This window comes from Tamandua tetradactyla, chromosome 23, assembly GCF_023851605.1.
Source record: "Tamandua tetradactyla isolate mTamTet1 chromosome 23, mTamTet1.pri, whole genome shotgun sequence".
NCBI lineage: Eukaryota > Metazoa > Chordata > Mammalia > Pilosa > Myrmecophagidae > Tamandua > Tamandua tetradactyla.
In genome coordinates this window covers 55,730,825-55,751,525 of record NC_135349.1, presented here as the reverse complement: position 1 = coordinate 55,751,525, position 20,701 = coordinate 55,730,825, and the positions used below count along the sequence as shown (strand labels likewise).

General features: G+C 57.0%; 1 protein-coding gene across 11 annotated transcripts in view; it reads left to right on the top strand.

The window, feature by feature from the left end:
- Window positions 1-20,701, top strand: part of MAPK8IP3 (mitogen-activated protein kinase 8 interacting protein 3) — a 50,583-nt gene that overhangs the window by 18,685 nt on the left and 11,197 nt on the right. For 2 of the 11 annotated variants that reach the window (XM_077142242.1, XM_077142237.1), the window contains exons 3-10: window positions 673-743; window positions 1,027-1,118; window positions 3,978-4,001; window positions 6,998-7,049; window positions 10,623-10,851; window positions 11,214-11,316; window positions 11,552-11,670; window positions 20,554-20,611. In XM_077142242.1, coding sequence (XP_076998357.1) covers window positions 673-743; window positions 1,027-1,118; window positions 3,978-4,001; window positions 6,998-7,049; window positions 10,623-10,851; window positions 11,214-11,316; window positions 11,552-11,670; window positions 20,554-20,611 — 748 coding nt within the window. Of the gene's footprint in view, window positions 1-672; window positions 744-1,026; window positions 1,119-3,967; window positions 4,002-6,997; window positions 7,050-7,148; window positions 9,302-10,622; window positions 10,852-11,213; window positions 11,317-11,551; window positions 11,671-20,553; window positions 20,612-20,701 lie in introns of those variants that run through there. The other 9 variants (XM_077142238.1, XM_077142241.1, XM_077142240.1 and 6 more) reach the window with 9 other exon arrangements.

The following is a 20,701-nucleotide window of genomic DNA, read 5'->3' as shown; positions in this document are numbered from 1 at the left end:
GAAAGTGCCAGAGGCTGATGGCGTGCTGGCCCTGTGGGAAAGGCACAGGGCCAGGCCACCTAAGGCTGCCATGTAGCTCCCAGTTACCTGTGTTTCTTAGCTAGACCACCTGGAGGCCCAGAGAGGACCATCCTGGGTGTCACCAAGGGTAGCAGTTCAGGAGTGACCTGTCAGCCCGAAGGTGGCCTGCTCATGACCTGCTGGGTCACCTATTGCTCCAGATACAGGACACGTGGTCTGCTCCACCATGCACTGCACATGTCCGGTCACTCTTGACGTCTCTTGCAGGTCTCTCCCTTGTGGATTCTGGCCCTTTCCACAAACCCATGCTTACTTACCTAGACACCACAAATCATGTGGCTTTTGCCTGTATCTCAGTTTCATCTGTCCTGTTTTTCTTTATGACAGAACTGAATATTCTCAACACAATTATGCACACTATTCCTACCTCACCCCAGCCTGCTGAGTCAGAATCTGTGTTCTAGCAGAATCCCCTGGGGACCCTCTCCTGGTAGGGATGACCCACTGGGCCAAAGGGGCTGCCCGGTGTGCCACAGACATCCAGGCTCTGACTGCACTTGAACCCCCTGCCCCCCAACTGCTGCTGCCAAGAGGAGAGATGGGGAGCAGCAAGCAGTGGACTGTGCCGTTGACAACAGTTGTGTTTTCCAGTTTCCCGGCTGGAGGAGCGGGAGTCGGAGATGAAGAAGGAGTACAACGCCCTGCACCAGCGGCACACGGAGGTGCGTGCCGGTGTGGCGGCCAGGCTCGGCGAGCAGGGTGTGGCACAGCCAGGCCCCACCTGGCCCCTGGGCTCTACGCTGGTTGGGGAACCTTTGCTAGACTTGCTTTCTGCTCTGCTGCCAAACCTGAACGGCTAGCTAGCCTTCTTGCTGACTAACTGACCTTTCCAGTGAACATCGTCTTTATTTCTGTCAGAATTCAAGTCCAAACACGTGACAGGTTAGAGAGGGGAGGGAAGAACTTAGGAGTGCAAACTGAAGCAGAGGTTTCCTTTCTTCACAGATGATCCAGACTTATGTGGAGCATATCGAGAGGTCCAAGATGCAGCAGGTTGGGGGAAACGGACAGACGGAGGGCAGCCTGCCAGGGAGGAGGTATGGCAGCCAGGCTGGGGACAGCTGGTCTCTACTCAGCTAGCAGGTGTCCCGTAGTGGATCAGGGGAGCTAGAAGCTCTCCAGAGGGTTCCGCCCTCACTGACTCAGGCAGGGACCGGGTGTGGCTTGAGGAGAAATGTGTGCTGGGATTGCCAGCAACCACAGAGAGGGCTGCTGAGCCAAGGATGTGGCCCCATTTCCCAATTCAGGCCAGAAGGCCCAGGGCAGTTCCCACACGTGGGTGGGGAAAGAGGCCCAGGACACCCTGATGGCGGGCCAGGCCGCCTTCCCCCGTAGGGGCTGTGCTGGTTCCACGCTGGGTGCAGAAAAGCCTGTAGGAGTTGGCTCCGTCTCCGTCTCTGGTGCCATTTGAGTTGGAATAACACTGAATGCAGTCCCCCAAGCGAATGGCTCGTGTAGGGTTTTGTCGAGGGTTTTGCGAGCCCTAGGAGGCCCACACAGGTCACCTCCGCCTAGGAAGGCTGGTCCGCCATTATCACACTGCCATCAGAGGCAGGAGGTCTGGAGTCCTGGGCGTCCCTAGTTGTGCGGGGTTTTCAGCCACGCGAAGTCACGCTCCCTTTTCCTGCAGGCAAGCCTTCGGAAGACTGTTTGGTACTTCAAAGATAGGCCTTTGGAGCTGCCGTAGTTTTCTTTTGTGCGTACTGTACAGTAGGTTTTATCTGCAAACAAGGAGATTCAGGATGCTCGACCGTGGGCTTTGTCAGTTACTTTCTGGATGACGTGGACCAAGCTGTCCTATTCCTGCACTCCATCTCCTGATTTGAGAAGACCCTGCGGGATCTGGGAAGGGTGGCCAGTGTGTTTTAGACACAGTCTCACTCTTTGCAGCAGGGTAAAGGAACCTGCAGCCGCTGGGGGTGCGTTCCTGCTTCAGTTCAGGGCTGCTTAAACTGGCTTCCTGAGCACTGTGGGGCCCAAGTGAAGTAATATGTATGGAAGCATTTGTCTAAACTCTGAAGCCCTTTGCAGATGTCATCCTTTCCTGGTCCAGATAAGTGGAGGCAGGAAGTACTGATTTCCAAGCCTCACCTCACCTCACGGACAGGGAAATCTCTTCATTAGCACACAACGGAATCTCAGCTCCTGGCGCTTAGGAGCTACCAGAAGCGTCTCTAGGTCACTGATTTGAATTCAGGGTCTCCGTGCATTTTTATGGGTAGCTGGACAGAGGTAGTCCAAGATGGCTCATCACGTGGAAATCGGGCAGTTTGGGTGTCTTCTGGTGCGTACCAGGTGCTTGGCTGCTCACCAAGAGCTGCATTGCCCCCGGTCCTTCAGGCCCTTTGCCTGCCAGGGTGCCTTGAGAAAGAAGTCCTGGAGGTCATTAAGACCTGGGACCCGGCCTCAGGGGACTCAACACACACGGCATCAGCAGAGGCCTTGAGGCGGTTAAGAAGCCAGTGGATCCCTTTTTGTGACTACATGGATGTGTGTGTCTTTTCTATGCCAACTGCAATGAGATTCCTCCTGCCTGGCTCTCAGCACCTGTCTCTGCTCTGGGCGGGGCAGGCAAAGGTGGCGAGCGATGAAGCCTAGGCTGTGGCTACCCTGCAGGTCTCTCTCCATGCTGAGCCGAGGCCCCAGGAGTGCTTAAGAAGGAGCCCCCTGCTTCTTCACTTCGGGGTGGGGGGCTGTCATCCAGGATTATGCCAAAGCCCTGGTCTCCCCTGAGTCCAGTCCTTCCAGAGGAGGTTCATGGGCGGAGATGTGGTGGCCACATCACCCCAGTCTGCAGACACTTCTGCTCTCGCCACCAATAGCCCCTCTTGCTGGAGCCTCTGACAGGTGGGAGAGCGCCTGGTTCAGTGCTGCCTGTCTTGGGCCCAGGTCTGTCACAGTGGTCTTTCCAGTTGTTGGCCATGAGGAGGGGGGCCCCCTGTAGGGTGGCAGGCCGGAACCACACTTCCTTCACGGAGCACGCGTCCCAGGAGGTGGCAGAGGCAGGGCTGCACGTCTGTTCTCTTGCCCGGCCTGCCCCTGCCCCCCCCCCCCCCCCCCGGATGTTACTCTGTCATGAACCCTGTGGTTGCTATCACAATTGAAAGAGGCATGCTCTGGGTTGCTGCCTTCACTCCGACCAGTCTACCAGGACCCGGGACTTGCTGGGGGCGAGCTGTGCATGCGCCATGCCAGCCCCAGACCTTGCTGCTGGAGGAACAGCCACCTGTGAAGAATAAAGGAAGTATAAACCGTTTCTCCTTGTGTTGGGCATTTGCTTTAGTAGGACTCAGAGGAGTGGGAAGCGTCCCTCTGAGGGCTGTTGTTTTGTGAGGCAGCTGAGGGGAGGCCCCCATCCACCTTTGCTGAAAGCCCACTTCTCTTTCCACTGGAGGACGGGCTCTCGAGCTGCAGCTTTCCATCCTCTGGAGGACAAATATTCACGCTTCCCCAGCTTCCACCAGGGGACGAGACAAGGCAGGCTTTTTCCTGCTCTCTGGCATTAGAATAAAGCTTGGTGTGAGCTCAGCCACCAGTTGGTACATAGGGCCCATCTCTGCAGGGACGTCAGGGTGACGGCAGGAGTGCCGCCTGTGCGTCTGTGTACTGAGACACAGGGTGAGGTGTCCCATGTCTGCTGTCTTCCACGTCTGTCTGTCTGTGCCGAGGGCAGTGTACTGAGACACAGGGTGAGGTGTCCCATGTCTGCCCTCATCCACATCTGTCTGTCTGTGCCGAGGGCAGTGTGAAGCAGGGTACCTGGGAACCTCCTCTGCTGTGCGGGCGTGTATGGAGGTGAGCGTGCAGGACCTCTGCCCTCTAACAGTGTTTTCTTGTCTTGCATCCTGGGTCGTGGTTGCTGTGTTCTGCCTGTTGTGTCTGTCGCTGCACTACAGTCCTCGCCAGTCATGGAGGAAGAGGTAAAACCTGGGCGGCGCTCTCTGGGCCTCCGCGGGGGCTGCCCTTGGGGTCTGATGTGGGCAGAGGGAGGGAACCAGGTGACTGAAGGGTTCCGGGCCATGTGCACATGCACGGTGGGTCCTTGGCCAGGAGCCGTGCTGTCTGGAGCTGATGTCACAGGTCAGCAGTGCGTCCTGCACCCACATGGGTCACAGGTGGAGGGCGAGGGTGGCTGCCGCTGAGCAGCACTGTACCACACCAAGCAGCCTCGGACTTGGGAGCGGGCACAGGCACAAGCACCCCTCCAGCCTTGGGCGGATAGAGCCCCGCAGCCCCTCTGCAAGCCAGGCCTTCTCCCCTCGCGACGGGCCGGCACCACCAAGGTGGCGTGAAAGGAATGTGACTGCCAGCTTGGGCTGAGGCGTCGTCAGGAAACCAGCACCGGCACGGGCCTGCGAGGAGGGGCACAGAGAAGACAGCCCCGTTAAAGTGGGTCTCAGTGGTGCCTTCAGCTCCGCACATGTGCGGCACCACAGAGCTGCCCTGCCAGGGCCCACACAGCTCCCCAGACTCACCCGAGACATCCGCGTTGGCTGTGATCGCATTTGCTTGGGATCTAGGGGTCCAACATGTGCGTTCCCCAGGAAGTCACGAACGGATCTAATGGGGGTGAATGGCCCCTGGGAGAGGAGCCCCCGACAGGAGACTGGGAGCCCCAGAAGAAGTGTTTGGGCCAGGTGCCTGCTGGGACCGGCTGGGCATGGCAGCCCATCCACGCTGCGTTCTGGACAGCGCTGACAGCCTGTGTGCAGCTCTGCTGTTCTCTGAGAGCCGCCACGTGCTCCCTGCAGCAGCGGCCTTCTCAGCATCCCCCTGGGCCCTGCTGAGTGCTCTCGGGGCCAGGCTGACCTTCTGCTGGGCCAGCAGATTCAGAGCTCTCTGACCTTGACGTCCTTCTTAGCAACTGAGTTTCCTCACGTCTTTAAAGGGGAAGGCTGAGAAATGTCCAAGGATAGCTCCCTCCTCTCTCCCAGGGATGAGGGTCGTGCCTAGCACTGAGATCCTCTGCAGAAAACTGGACTTTGTCGAGCAGCTGCAGATCTGAGCACACCTGCCTCGACTCCAGGGCTTGTCTCCACCACCCCAGACGGTGGAAGCAGGACCCCCATGGCACAGGCTGACATTCGGTGGAAGTGGGACCTCCATGGCCCCGGCTGCTCTAGCTCTGTCCTGCCATAGATTAGCAACTAAGACACCCCAGCCAGGGTGTGGTGGGTCCTCGGGACCCTGTACTCATGGGCCTGCCAGCCTCCCTTTCCCCTCTGCCTTATTACAGCCCCCTGACTCCTAGTGGCTCAAGCCAGAGAAAGACTGCTTTCCCGCACCGTACTTCACGAAGCCCTTCCAAGCTCCTACGGGCCATCCTGGTCAGTGGTGGCTGCTGCTCCATCCAAGCCCCACTGGGGAAGCCCAGCCCCGCTTCCCTCTTCAGAAACAGTCCAGCCTCTGGACCACACTCCTTGTTCCCCAAACCCTCTTGTCCATGTCTTACCTCCTTTTTTGCTTTTGGTGGAGCATCCCCAATCCAAAAGGACTCGTTGCAGCAGCACTGGAGAGGCTGAGGGAGGTGGTGGAAGTAAACTCCCTGTATGCACCACTCCTGCCCACCACAGTCTCCAGAGCCTGCGTCCTGGGCTGGAGAGGCCCGAGTGCTTCCTGGAGGCTCATCGACTCTGCTGCTCTGAAGCAGTGTGGACTCAGGGCTGCAGGGGCAGGTCACCTCTCTGCAGGGACAGTTGGCCCATCCCTGTGCCACTCAGCACAAGCCTCGGGTCCTCATTCGTGACCTGGGAACACCCCCTGGTCCACCCAGACCACTGTAAGAAGGGGGTAGTTTCACCTGTGCTCTCGTGACCCACTTTACCCAGTTCCTGTGTCTTGGTGCATTTGTGAAAGCTTCCCACGGCGGAGGAAGGCGCGATGGAGAAGGAGACGCCATTCATGGGCTTCAGAGGATCATGGCGTTCTTTACTCTGCCGGTGTCCGGTTTAGTATTTGACAGTGAGGACCCGCGGATGAAGGAAAACCCTCAAGAAACTGAGGGATGGGGAATAAGAACAAAGAACGAGCAAAACGGCTTCCAGGACAGGAGCAGGACTGGCAGGCAAAGACCCGGAGGAGACAGCTTTGGGCTCCACCAGAGCTGGCACCAAAGCTGCTGCTTCGGGCACATGGCGGTGCTGTCGCAAGCCAAAAGCCCCATTGCTACAGTGCTTCCTGGTTCCACAGGTATCTGTTTAAACCTAAAAGAAGTCAGAATGTAACAGATGTCCATCAGCCAACGAAGCAAGAAACAAAACATGGTCCATCATACAGGGGCATATCCTTCGCCTGTAATGGGATGACTTTCTGGGTGAACTCTAGTGAGCCTTGTAAACCTGACATGGAGTGGAAGAATTCCCCCCGAGACCACAGGATGTGTCAAGATTAGGCAGACTCAGGGAGACAGAAGGCAGCGGGTGCCGGAAGGGTGTGAGGCGTGCCTCTGGAGCTAGGGGGAGCGCCAGTCATTGCTGCGAGGCCCTGGATGCCCAGCACCGTTCACTCGGGGTGGCAACCTGGGTGTCATGTGTGCTTTGCCTCTGTAGGAAAGTCTCTTAATGCAAAGAAAGGGGGAATGTCCCACCTGATGGGAACTGGGGAGCGGCCTCTGCCTGCTCCTTGAGCGTACTCATCTGATCAGAGGGTGACTGGGCACTGGGGGCACCGCCGTCAGAGAGGAGGAAGGTAGCCCTGACAGCTGTGTGTGACAGCCTGCCCAGCAGGGCCCATCCCTCCCCAGAGCTGACTGACTTCCTGCACCCTGAGCTGGGGGTGAGGATGCATCTGTCTGGACATCCCTTGGGGCAACTCTCCCTGCAGAGTAGGCTGTGTTTCCAGAAAGAGTCTGCAGTGTTATTTTTATGAACCCCCATCTAACCATTGGCTGCTTTTCTTTCCTGCCCTTGTATTTCAGCAGGAAGGAGCGCCCCACCTCTCTGAACGTCTTCCCCCTGGCTGACGGCATGGTACGTGCACAGATAGGGGGCAAGCTCATGCCAACGGCGGACCACTGGCATCTGAGTGACCTCGGCCAGCTGCAGTCCAGCTCCAGCCACCAGGTTTCGTAGCTGTGCTGTGGAGTGAGGGTCCCTGCCCCCATCACTGGCACCCTGTGTCCATCCAGGCTGAAGCCCTGCTCTTTGAGCACAACCCTTTGCAGCCTTCCCTAGCCCTGCTGCACCTCTGCCCTGGGGTGCTGCACAATTGGAGGGTGTGACAGCACGTCAGGACAGGCCTCTGCTGGCCTGGCTGCCCCCAGTACCCTTCTACTCCAGGTCTGAGCTGAGCTGTCACTGCCAAACTACTCTCCAGAATGCAAGCCTGGGTCTCAAATGCATTCCAGCCCAGAGTGCATTTCCTCCTGGGGCCTGCGCCCTTTTCCTCAACTAGGGACAGAAGTGCCTCGTATCTGCGGCTTGCACTCTAATTGGGAGGAAGTCAAAGGCAGGGAGTTCCCTTCTCTTCTGTAATCTGTACTCATCTGCTTTTCCATGATAGCAGCTCCTCTGTCTTTGAGCTGACATGGCAAATGAACCTCCATGGATGTGCCAGCTTCAAGCACATCCCAGACTGCGGGCTCCGCAGGTGTGGGTCTGTGGGCGCAGGCGCTTCTGCCGAGCACACCGGGCTGGGTGCCGGGTAAGGAGCAGAGCCTGTGGTGGAGGTGGCCACCTGGGCCTCCCACCAGGAGGTCAGGGTGCCTGCAGAAGGCAAAGCTTAGGCGGGCTGGTGGGTGGGGTCGGGGGCTTCTCCAGAAGCCTCCCTCTTGTGGCCTCTTGGGTGCCGACTGCTCTGCCTACCGACTGCCACGGAGTGGCCTCAGCTGCTCTGCTTTTGTTCCGTGGAGCCAGTGCCTTCTTCAGTGGGCCACCAGCCACCTGGCACTGGTGAGTGCCTGCTCTCTCGACTGTCAGGTCCAGCACCGCTTAGGGCTGCTCGCTCCCGTGTGCTGTGCTCACACAGCCTGGGCCTCCCAGCTGGAGTGTGCCCTGTTAGCATTTGGAGCCGCCACGCAGGCTTCCGCGGGCTTGCAGGCCCGCCCTGGGCCCACCGTCCTCATGCCTCACCTGAATTCACTTCTCTTTCTCTACACTGGCTCTCTGCACTCTCTTTCTCCTACTCTTGTCTGAACTAGTCTTCTTTTTAGTAATCATAGTGTTTTATGTTTTAGTTTGTAGTTGTGTTTTTATTTTCTTTAATTACTTTTAAGTTCTTTTTGTTTCGTACTTTAGGATTTAAAGTTTTTCTAATTTCTTAATTTTTTGTTGTTTTCTGTTTTGTTGTTTTGTTTTTATGTGCTATATTTTCAGTGTTTTAACCAAACAGTTGTGGCTACTCATGGTGAGGATTGACCGCTAAGAGTCTGGGTTCTTTGCATTTGGAGGGCACTGTTCCACCTCGGTGTTTAGCAGGTTGAGAGGTTTGCCTTTAGGTAAGTGGTGGTCAGGGGGAGTGTCCCATGGGTAAGTGGTGGCCCCCTAGGGCGCTGAGAGCTAGGGGGATTTGGGGGTGTGGTTATGCCAGAGAATTCCTGGCAATAATTCCTAGTGTCAGTGAGACCCACCAAGAATCCAGAACCTCCAGTTGGCTCCCCGCAGTGTGGGTACACCACATGACCCCACCTGGCCTACAAGTGGGACTCCTCACTCCTCTGCTCTCCCCCACTCTGCAGTGTGGGGCCAGTGGACCCTCCCCTGCAGGACCCTGGGCACCAGGGGTGTGCAGGCTCAGGCAGAGGTCATCTGGGAGCTACGTCTCCGGGGCCTCACCTTCAGTCTGGGTCGATAGATGTGAAGAGGAAAGGTGGCGTTTTTCCTTCTCATATGGGGCGTGAGCTGTTGAATCTAGATCTGAATCTAAGTATTCAGAGACCCTGCTCGGGAGGTAGGGAATGGCTCTAGTGCAGGCTTCCCCGAGGCAGCACTCTCAGCGCTGTGCCGGGACTGAGCTGTGTGCTGGGGGACCCACCCCAGTGCTGATGTAGCCAAATGCCCCCGGGGGCAGAGTCACCCCAGCTGAGAGCCCCTGCTAAGGAGCCATCCCAGAGCCCATTGGATGAAGCCAGAAGCCCATTTTCTGAATGAATGCCACATGTCCTGTGCTTGAGAGCCTCCTGCTTTGCACCTGGCAGGCACAGAAGGATGAGGAGACACAGAGTTCAGAACCTGTTCCCACTGCTGGGTTCACCTGGAGGTGGCCACTGCCTTCTTAGCTAAAGGTGGGCATAAGTGCATCCCAGCTGTTTATCCGGCTTCACACAGAGGACTGGACACCCACATCCATACATGGGAGTCAGCCCCTCACTGGATAAGTGTCCTCACCATTAGACTGTCCCCCGGGAGTGTGGGCGCTGGGAAAACCCTACAGCCCAGCGCCGTTGTCGGGTGCATGTGTGTGTGCGAGGGGGGCAGCACTCTCACTGTGAACCCTGCACCCTTTCTCCACCAGAGAGAGGCTGGGAAGCAGGGCCCAGGGGAGCCACAGTCCCAGCGCCAGGCGTCACTCAGCAGGACACCTGGAGTTACAGATGTTAATGAATGGAAGAGGCTTGGGGGGCAGTGCTACTTTGCAGTGCTACTTTTTTTGAGATTACACAATATTTTCATCAGGAAAGATAGGAAAAGAATTTATATGTTTATGTCCTATATTTCTTCAAATAGAACGTTTTCCTCCTTAATGGAATTCTTAGGGTAAACAATTGATTGCAGTTTTTTAAAGAATCAAATATTTTTTTCTCAGAATATTTGGTTTTGTCCCATTCTATAAAAATGGAGTTTCTGTTTACTCACCTTTGCATTGATTTATTCGGGCTGAACCTCCAGTCTGACTGAGCTGCAGTGTTCAGCATCACGTATCCCCTTAGCGTTCCTCCCATGCAGGAGATGATGAGAGAGGGCCCAGGGCGGTGCAAGCAGGGCTGAGTCCTCCCCCTCCCCAGCGAGAGCGCCGTGGGCATCTCCTGCTGCCTGGAGGATGGTGGCAGGAAACAGGAGTCAGGACAGGCAGGCCCCGGGTGTGTGACGGGGCAGAGCCACAGCACCCCGCAGCCCTGCCCGGGCCAGCCCACCTCCCCCAGGGCCCAGACTACAACTTGCTTCTGATACACAGCAGGCTGCAAAGGGTTGCCCCACCGTGTCCATCTCACCGTCATCTCCATTGCACTCTGCCTCATCGCACTGTCTTGTGGATGGGTACGGGTCAAAAACTACATTTCCCACCACTTAATAAGGTAGCAGCTACTTCCGGAAAGGCCCAGATAGTGGCTGAATAAGCAAAACCTTCTCACGTGTGCCTGGGAGTGCCTGGGCCCAGAAGAGCTGGCTGACGGGTCGGAGGCGGAGGAGGGTGAGCTTCACTCTGGCTCCTTCACGAGCAGCAAGGGGCTGAGCAGCAGGGTCTCGGATGGAGGCAACAGGCCCCTCTGCCGGCCTTTCTAGTGCCTCCCAGGCTCTGTGCGGTCTCTCTGTCGCCAAACCTGGAGCTCAGGGGCAAAGGAGGCCGCAGCGACGTGCTCTCCTCTTCCCTGTGTTTGCACCTAGTGCCCACAAGACGAGATGTCCGAGTCGGGCCAGTCCTCGGCAGCTGCCACGCCCAGCACCGCCGGCACCAAGTCTAACACGCCCACGTCCTCCGTGCCCTCGGCAGCAGTCACGCCGCTGCATGAGAGCCTGCAGCCCCTGGGGGATGGCACGGGCCCGAGGAATAGCAAGCGCCACAGCCGCAACATGGAAGTCCAGGTCACCCAGGAGATGCGCAACGTCAGCATCGGTACGCAGCCCCGGCTCACCTGGCCGGGCCGCGCGCTGTCGGGGAGGTCGAGGCCAGCAGCGTCCAAGAGCACAGCCTCGTGAGGGAAAAGAGACATGCACTCGTGGGCATGGCGGCCAGGGCACTGGCTGAGGCAGCTGTTTTAACAGCCCAGGGTCTTCTGGGGTGGACAGGTCACTGGGCCCCATCTCCTTCACCCCCGAGCCCCTCAGCCACCCTAGCCAGCACGGTGGAGCCCTTCCCGACTCCCCTGCCCACAGGTCATCTAGCACAGCCTCCAGGCTCAGCTCTGAAGGGTGGCTGTGGGTAGTGGAGGGGAGTCGCTGGGCCCTCTGATGCCAGGTTCTCCCATGTGCCCTCAGGGATGGGCAGCAGCGACGAGTGGTCTGATGTTCAGGACATCATAGACTCTACCCCCGAGCTGGACATGTGCCAGGAGCCCCGCCTGGACCGCAGTGGCAACAGGTACCGGCTCGGCCCAGGGCCAGGCTCCAGCTGTGCACCCCTCCTTCCTCCCTACCCGGCCCAGGGCAGCCTCTCTCATTGCCCAGAGGGAGAGTCCAAGGACTCAGACCCCGCTGTCCTCATTTGTCACCTCACTGCTGTGCTGCGCAGTCCAGGGAGAGGGGTGGGGAGGGTCTGGGTGGGGGCAGGTCACTGGCGCCCAGACACTGAACCCTCTGGGCATGTGTCCCAACAGCCCTACCCAAGGGATCGTGAACAAGGCTTTCGGCATCAACACTGACTCCCTGTTCCATGAGCTGTCCACTGCAGGGTCCGAGGCCATCGGGGACGTGGACGAAGGGGCCGACCTGCTAGGTAAAAATAGGCAGACTGTACCACTGGTGCCCAGGGACGGGACTGTGGTGTTGTTTTTGTTGTAAAGAAAGGAAAATTTTATACCAGCCATAGCTAGGGGTGTATCTTACAGCTTTATGCAGATGTATTTTGCGTGCCACAGAGGCCACTGTTTATAGTGTACACTTCAGTGGTTTCAGCGTGTTTGCAGAGCTGTGCAACTATCACACTTTTGTCACCACTTTCAACACCTCTAAAAGAAGCCCCATGCCCTTTAGCTGCTGCCCCCACCCCATTCCATCTCCCACCCATGCCCCCAGACCGTCTGCTTCTAGGAGCTACTTCCCCACTGGCTACTTTTTGGCTCTCTCAAGTCGGGGGGATGGGGAATGTGTGGCAGGCTCAGGGGCCCTTTCCAAGCCTTTGGCACTACAAGCCAGCCCACCTGTGGTGGGGGGAAGCCTTGGGTGGGTCTGAGTGGCTGCAGGAGACAGCTTGACTCAAGCCAGGGTCCGGTGATGAGCAGGGCGTAGCCTCCTGCCCCCTGGCTCTCCCGGGGCCGAGTGTGGCCGCATGGATGGGATTGGTGTGCGGGCTTTGGTGCACCGCTGCTAGGGACAGCCACCCTTCAGGGGGGCAGGAGCTCCGCCCTCGGCCCCGTGTTCTGAGCCAGTACTGAGGAGAAGCCCTTCTTCCCACAGGCCCCTCCTGGCAGCTTGCTAGGGAGAACGTGTCTGTGTCACAGGGCAGCCGGGTACCATTATGCCTTCTTTTTTTCCCCATGTTTCCCTCACCTCCCGTTTCAGTGGGCTTGCTTTTCGCTGCCAAGGCTCAGGAGGCGTGCCAGCAAACAGGCTGTGGCCAGGCCACCCACCTCAGCTGTCCATGTGGGGTCTTTTGGTAATGGTAGTTCTGCTTCCAGAATCTTCAAAGGGTGCCTTTGACCTCACGATCAGTACTTTTTATGTATTTTTTGTGGTCTGACATCTCAGGGTGTTAATTGCCAGACTTCCCGTTGGTGTCACTTCCCAGCGATTTGCACGGATGGCCTGTTGCCCTGTGGGGCTTGACAGTGTGTCCCTGCATGCCTAGGCTTCGCACTCCGCCCTTAGACGTGTGTGCTCAGCCTTCCAGTTGCCAATGTGCCATGCCTGAGCCTGGCAAAGGACAGGGCAGGTCTTTCAACCTGCGCCTTCCGGCTTTTCCTTAGCCTGCTGACAGTCAGCCCCAACCATGGCTGCAGTGCTAGCCCTTCCTCTTGCCTGAAACCAAATGCTTCTCAGCCAGGCTTCAGGGACTAGATAACAGCCCCCCCCTTCCCCACCCCTGCTCCCCGAGTAAAGGTGGGTATGTTTAATGGAACATTTTCTGATGCATATTATTAAAAACCATACATAGAAATACTCCAAAACCATTAACATTCAGAAAAATTCTAATTAGGTGTGATCCCCTTTAGTATTGACATGGTTCCTTCCACTTTCCCATACATAGTCCAGATTATACTCTGTATATTCAATTTCTCAGCATCTTTTTATTTTTTTGAAAAATGTCATGTGCTTATAATAACATTCAAATAATACTGGAAAGTGCCAGAAAGAGAATAAAAGCCAAAGAAAGGCTACTGTGATCTTTCCAGTGCCGTGGGCACAGCCCCCCAGGCGAGCGGTCGGGGCCAGCAGGGCGGGGTGGGGGGGCTAGGATGGCTCATCTGTCCTTTGATTGTTGGTGACAGAAACAGCTTCCTGAACCAAGAAAACTGTGTCTTGATATCTTCACTGTCTTTTACAGGATTGCCGGTGTCTGTGTACTGTAAATTACTGAATAAGATTCCTCTTGTTTCCAAGTTTTGCTCTTATGACCCCTGCCTAAATAGATATCTTTGGGCGTAAGCATTTGCCATATCTGGCAATTTCTTTAGGATAGACTTTTGGAAGTGCCACCTCTGTGGGAAGGGGGCAGGCGTCTGGGAGGCTCTCACTTCAGTCGTGCTCCCTGAGGGTTGGGGGGGGCCCCTCGTACCAGGTCATGCCATTTCCTTAAGGAGCTGCAACGTGCAGCAAGGACCAGCGTGATGAACCGTCACAAGCCAAGCTGACGGGCTGTGGCACCTGTGCCCGGATCGGCAGGGCACACAGGATCTAGCCCACAGTGGGGCAGGGAGGAGAGCGTGCCAGGCAGGCAGTGGCGCCCATGTAGACCCAGGCACAAGAACACGTCCTGCGAGGACACCTGACACTGCACAGAGAACCAGCCACCTGGAGGCCACATGGAGGCGAGGTGGACTCACGGGGCAGGCAGGTAGTTCTTGAGTTTTGAGATGTGTATTAAAAGCCTTTAGAAAAGTGCAGGTGCGTGGGGAATTCCGCCAGCCTCTCCCCACTTCTCTTGGCTGCAGGAGCCCTCTAATGGCCACAGGCATGATCTGGGTGCATTCAGGGGCAGTCCCCTCAGCAGCAGCAGCAGCAGTGATAAGTTGGCACCTCCATTTGACATGCATGTGGCTGTCAGCGCTATGAGCAGGCCCATTTCACAGAGGACGCCCCATGGCAGCATGTGAGAGCCTTGGCCGGGACCCAGGCCAGGCCTGACCCCAGGCGGCAGCCCCGACTCTGGCCACCAGCTCACTTTTTTGTAAACACCTTCTTCAAGACAGAGTATGTGTCCCACACGATTCACTCATTTTAAATATGCAGCTCACTGGCCTTCAGGGTAGTCATCAGGTTGTATAAACAGTACCACAGTTAATTTTAAAACATTTAATTGCCCTGAAAAGAAGCCCTGTGCCCATTAGTAGTCACCCCCCATTTCCCTGACCACCACGAGCCACTGTCTCTATGGATTTGCCCGTTCTGGACCTTTTATGTGAGTGGGATCCTACAGCATCTGGCCTTTTGTGTCTGGCTTCTGACAGTCGGTGCGATGCCTTCAGGGCCCACCCTTGCTGCAGCGCAGCCAGCATGTCGTTCTTGAGGGCTGGTTGACATTCCGTGTCGATGTACCACGCGCTGCACTTGGTCATCCGTTGACAGCCAGTGGGGTGGTCTCCACTTTCTGGCTGTTGTGAAGAAAGCTGCCCCCACTCACGGGCTCCTGCTCATGGTCGCGCGGGCTGCAGGGCGGAAGAGCTTCCTCTCCAGCGAGTGGCTGGATGTCTGGCCTGCTGGTCAGTCGTCACATTGGCTTTGGTGTAGACAGGTCCTCGGGTGTTGCTCTGGTCACCTGCTGGTGACCTCGAGTTTGCTGTCTGATCCAGGCCGAAGAGCCATCTCACTGCAGAGTCTGCCCCGTGCAGCGTTGTTGGTGGCCCACTTCTCACGCGTCAGTACCCCTACTGGTGGGGCCCCTGTTCAGGCAGCGTTGCCCCAAGTGTCTCTTTCGTACAGTATCTCCACAAACGGCAGTGGGAAGAAAAAGTAGAGAACTAGACTGGTACATGGGTGAGCTTACCTCACAGACCCCGTTAACAGAACCTACAACTGGAGATAGGTTTGCGAAACTCGCGGTCAGAAGTTATGGGGAGGGGAATGACGTCTTATGGATCTTGCGGGGCTCCTGACGGGGGGGTTCCCAGAATAAAGAGGGCTCGCCCTGACCTCCGAAGAGGAGTGGCAGTGCCTCCCTCGGAAGAAGCCCGGGGCCCTGGGCAGCTGTTACGCAGCGACGAGAGTCGGAAGCTTCAGGCAGTAGTGGACTGCAGGGACGCTGAGCAGGGCGGCAGCCAGCCTGGGCACCGTGCGGCTCGGGATGGAGTGAGGACCTCCTTTGGGTGGCGGTGGGCCTTGCTGGAGCCTTCACAGCGGCTTAGGCCAGGGCTCCACTTCGACGACAGTCTATCAGCTAAGAATGCACGCTTTGATGGAACATTCAACAGATCTGCGTCTCACAGAGTGGAGAAATGAGCTGTGTGTCTGCATCCTCTCTACTTTAATCACCTCTTCTCAGGGCTGCCCCTATTCGCAGAGTCTGGCTCGGGTAGAATAAGGTCATCTCTGAGATACATCCCTGAAGAGGGAGCAGTGTGCCCCGAGTCCCACCACATAGCTGTGGGACAGGAAGGAGAATGGGACGGTGGCTGTTCTGCAGTCTCAGTTTTGTGATACTTCTCCACAGAGGAAAGATGCTGTCATTTTAGGAGCGCGTCACATTCTGTCTGAGCTGCAGGCTGCTGTTCCATGCAGTCATGGCTGACTGGTGACATCCTCCAGAGCTCCCAGTGCTTGGCTTACGGCTGCAGGCACCTGCTAGCATTTTGACTGAATTCCTTTGGCAGTGAAGGGAGGAGGGAAATGACCCTGGCTAGGCATATGTCATAAGCCACGCCTGTTGCAAGATGAACCAATATTTTAGGAATCTCAAGTCAGCCACAGAGGCCACACCTGGGACTCACCCCACCTCATCTGAGTTCCGCAGCCACCCTGCATTGAGAATTGTCTTCCCGCTTTACAAAGGACCAAACTCAGAGAAGTTAAGCACCCGGCCTGGGTTATTCAGTTAGAACCTTTCTCATGTCAAAGTCTGTCCTCTGCTCCACATGAGTAGTGTGACAGTAGCAGTGACAGATCCCACCCCAGCAGTAACCCAAACTACCACATCTAGAAAGAGCCTTGAGAAACAGGCATGGCTATGCAGAGGGAATCAGAAAACCTAGTCAAAGGACATGAAAGGAGCCTAAGTAAATAGAAGTGTCGCATGCCTCTGGTGTAAAGGTGGAGCAGTGTGACGCTGCAGGACACCACAGACCCCATCCTGACTGTCGTGAGTTCAAGCACTGGGGGTCCATCCCGGAGGATTGGCCAGGTGTGGGCAGCGACACCGGGCTTTGGGGACAGCACTGAAGAGTTGCAGGAGGGGGTGGGGGCACCGACTGGGCAGAGAAGGCCTGCCGAGGGCCCTGGGTCATCCAGGCGGGCAATCAGGGCCAGTTTCACGAGGCAGGCAAAGCAGGAGGGCTCTACCTGAGTACAAAGTAGCTTGTTTGGACTGTAGTTAAGCAGCTGTGTATGGTCGCTGTGAAGACATAACGACACCCAGGTGCCACCTTGGCCCACATGTATGACATTCAGGTAAATTCATTGGCTGGGTCCTGAAGTTCATCCAGAGTGTGAGGACAGCCCAGCACTCAGAGCACCTGGGGGCGAGTGGGCTGGGGAGGGCCTGGCTTTCCATGGATGGCACGTGCTCCCCAGTGCCCAGGTGCTGCCCAGGAGGCCGTGCGTGAGGCATGTGCATTTTCCTGTGGACAAACGACCTCGCCAGTCGGGGGTCTGCCCACAGGGCCACCTGGACAGACAGGACGGTCCCACTGTTGTGTTTTAGAAGTTGATGTCCATCTAGAAATAGGCTGAGAAAGAGAGAGAAAATGCCCACCGTGGTTGCTCTGGGAGCCGGGGCTGAGAGAAGGGATCTCCACCTCCTAATGTGCACACTTCTGTTATTTGAATTGTTATAACAAATGATGCATTTTGTGATTCCAGTCAAAGGACTTCCTGACACCACTTTCCTTTCTATGTGAAATGAATCGGGTAACACCAAAAGCGTTTCATCAGATCTCTGTCGGGAAAAGAAGCCTTTCTCATCCATTTCCTCAGGGGTCTCTGCAAAGCAGAGGAGCGAGGCTTGGACCCCAGCCTCCTCCCCCGGCCCTCTGCCTTTTTGCTGGTTTTTGCATTCCATGCTCATTTTTAACTTCTAGTTATCCTTTTCCTGAGGCTGTGTCCTTCCCTTTAAACCGCCCTGACCAGAGGACCAGGAGTCCAGGTCTCTGTCTGCGCTGCCCAGACCACACCCCACTGGGAATACTGTCCTGCGGTCAGAGCAAGCCAGTGAGGACGCAGCTCCTTCACTCAGGCTTCCTGTGGGTCTGGAATCCCTCGGCAGAGCTTGGCTTACATGCGTGTGCACATGCCACACACTGCACGCACGTGCACACACATGCCACATGTACACATATGCACCGTGCACACGTCCATCCTACATACACATGCCTAACACGCATACCACGTGCATGCACCCGCACACACTTGGCATAGCATACACGTAAATGTACATCGTACACACATCCATGCACATGCCACATATACCACATATACCATGTGCATGCATGCACCCCACACCCACATGCACACACTTTGTACACTGTCACACTATGTGACACCACCTGCACACGTGTGCACACACACTTCTTTTACAAGCTTGAATCGTCAGGTCTGCAGCGGCCAGTCCTCGTGATGGGCAGATAGCGGAGTAGAGAGGAGGGGTGAGCGGGTTTTAGAATGAGGGTGCGGCCTCGGCATGAAGCATGACCTTCTAGGCATCTCGGGGACTGGCAGGCACTGCCCTCTGGCCCCTTCGTCTTGCCAGGATTTGCCCAGGGACCTGATGGCGTCTGCTCTTGTCTTAGACGGCCTTCAGTGTCCAAGTGGTCGAGTCACTGTTACTTTTTCTTTAATGAGAACTTCTTTATTTTGTTGGTTCCAGTCACCAACTGACCTTTGTCCACTTCCTTTCCCCCGTCTCTCTGTGCTTCGCTGGACATGGCCCCAGGGGAGTTCTCAGGTGTGTATCTCTCCCTGTTTGTCTTGGTTTTGGGTCACCTCTTACCCTCGTGGAGCCCAGGTAGAGGGGCCTGCACTTGGACCCCTGCCACCACCTCTCTCCTGGCTTCTGCCTGGCTGCCCTGGCCGGCCTCAGCCACTGAAACAGGCCTGCTTCTGCTCGCCAGCCTCCCACTGCTTGAGAGCTCATTCCAGTCTGCCCATCCGCCCATGGAGAATGGCCTTGAATCTAGGGGCACCGGGGCCTCCCAGACCTCTTTCCCGAGCCTGACAATGCCCCCAGGGCATTTCCTAAGGTCCTTAGGGCCATTAAAAATGCCTGCCAGTTGGCAGTTACTGACTCAGGGGCCAGGCCTGCCGCCTGCCTCCCTGCCCTGCCAGAGGCACCCCAGCAGTCAAGGATGCCCTTCGGTTCCCACCCGGCGCAGCTCGGCAGCCAGCTCCAGGCAGCCGGAGGTTCCAGGGCCAGCTCCCTCCACCCAGCCTCCACTGTGTCGGCCCCTCCCTCAACGTAGCGATGGCTCCCCTTACCCCTGCTCCCAGGATTTTATTATGAGACTGTAGTTGCATTTCTAGCAGACCCCTGGATTTTTACTCCTGCGCATGTCCTTTCGGCTTTGTAGTCTCGAGGCATCCCCAAGGATAAAGTCCTGGACATTGCCAGAAGACGTAGCTTGCTGCTCCTGCCCTCCTGCCCCCTACCTGTGCCACTCCCTAGCCCCATGAGAGGTAGCCCTAGGACCCCCACCCCCACCTTGCTATTTTCGACGGGCTTAACACGCTTGTTTTCTCTCCCTCCCTTTCTCTCCTCCCTCCCCCCTGGCCTGCCCACCTCCTGTGGGACGGGACGGCTCCCATAGTGCGCGGTGACTTTTTTGGTAAGGCAAAGGCCGCCTTTAGTCTGTGCTTGCCCTGTTTCTGGCTTCCTCTCTACCCGACATCTTGTCATGCTTCATGAGCTGTTGCTTTGTCCTGCATGGTGGCGGGGGCCAGTGAGGGCTGCAGGCTCCTGGGGGGCAGGCTGAGCCAAGGCGACCTCTCCACGCTGGGCGTTGGCTTGGCCCGGTGAGCCCATCTGCCAGGCAGCCACGCCTGATCCTTGGCCTCCAGGGCCGCCCTCAGAACTGGGTGGGCCGGTGGGCTGACCGTGGATGGGCTGAGGGGTCAGCTCCAGACTCTCAGAACCCCCATGAGTTCGGGCACACCTGCCCCAGGCGCTCCCTGAAGTCTGTTTAGGGTGGGTCTGCTGCCTGCCAAGTCCCACCCAGAGGGGAGACTGAGGCCAGGGAGGTCACAGCAGGGCTAGCAGACAGGGGCCCTTCAGACCAAATGTGGAGTATGCATGTGTGCGTGTGTGCTAGTGGGCATGTACACGTGGACGTGTGTGCACACAAGCAGGTGTCTGCACGTGTGTGTGTGGGTACTGCTACATGCGTGCACATGAGCATGCATATTCATGAACTGTGCATGTGTGTTCACATGTGGGTGTGCACGTATGCATGTGAGAATGTGTACGCGTGAGTACGTTTGTGCATTTGAGCGTGTGCGTGGGTGTCCTTTTGGTTTATGACTGCCTTGAAAAGCAGGGTGGGTAGGAGAGACAGGCAGGTTTTCCTTCCCTTCCAGAGTGGGTACCTTTGGGCTTTGTGACATGCCGGAGAGAATTTGGTCTGCAGGGCCTGCTTTGGGGTCTGGTCAGCAGAGGATATGTGTCAGCTCCTCTGGGGCCCAGTGCCAGGGACACTGTCTGCACATCCCTTCCCTTCCCTACCCGCCTGCTGCAGGAGTGTGAAATGTGGCCTCGGCCAGGGCTGCTTCCCCAGGTGGAGAGGCGCGCCTGCCATTGGGGCCATCCTATCTCCTCTGCGGTCCTTGCTGTCTGTCTCCTGTCACTCGGCTCCCACCTCCACTCCCTGCAGGGGACTCTGAGAGATCTCCACTGCGTGATGAACTTAGAGGCCCAGCACTGGGGCGGTCAGGGTCAGGGGAAGTGGGGTGTGGCCAGGAGGTGCAGTTATATCCAATTCCATGTCAACAGAGATCCATTGCAAGCGCCCCCCATTGCTTCAGTGCCCCACCCCAGGAAGCAGCCTGCCCACCCAGCAGAGCTGCTGCACCCTCCAGAGTCTTCAGGCACCCTGCTCAGGCTCTGTGAGGCCAGTCGGGGACCCCCTGAGGTCTTCATGCCACACAGGTGCGGCAGTTGGGGGCATGCCCACAGGCAGGGAGAGGCTCCCCCACATCCCCACTTTCCTTGCAGCCCCATCTCGCTTCCCACCGCAGCCTCATCCCTGAGGTAGCACTGGGTCCATCTTAGGTGCAGGTGAAACCTCCTCACCTTTTGTTTCAGGAATGGGCAAGGAGGTGGGGAATCTGCTGCTGGAGAACTCACAGCTCCTAGAAACCAAGTAAGAGCATGCCCCCTGTGCTGAGGTGGCCCCTCCTTGCACCAGCACTGGGGAGGCCTGGCCTGTGGGGCCCCTGAGCTGCTTGAGGCT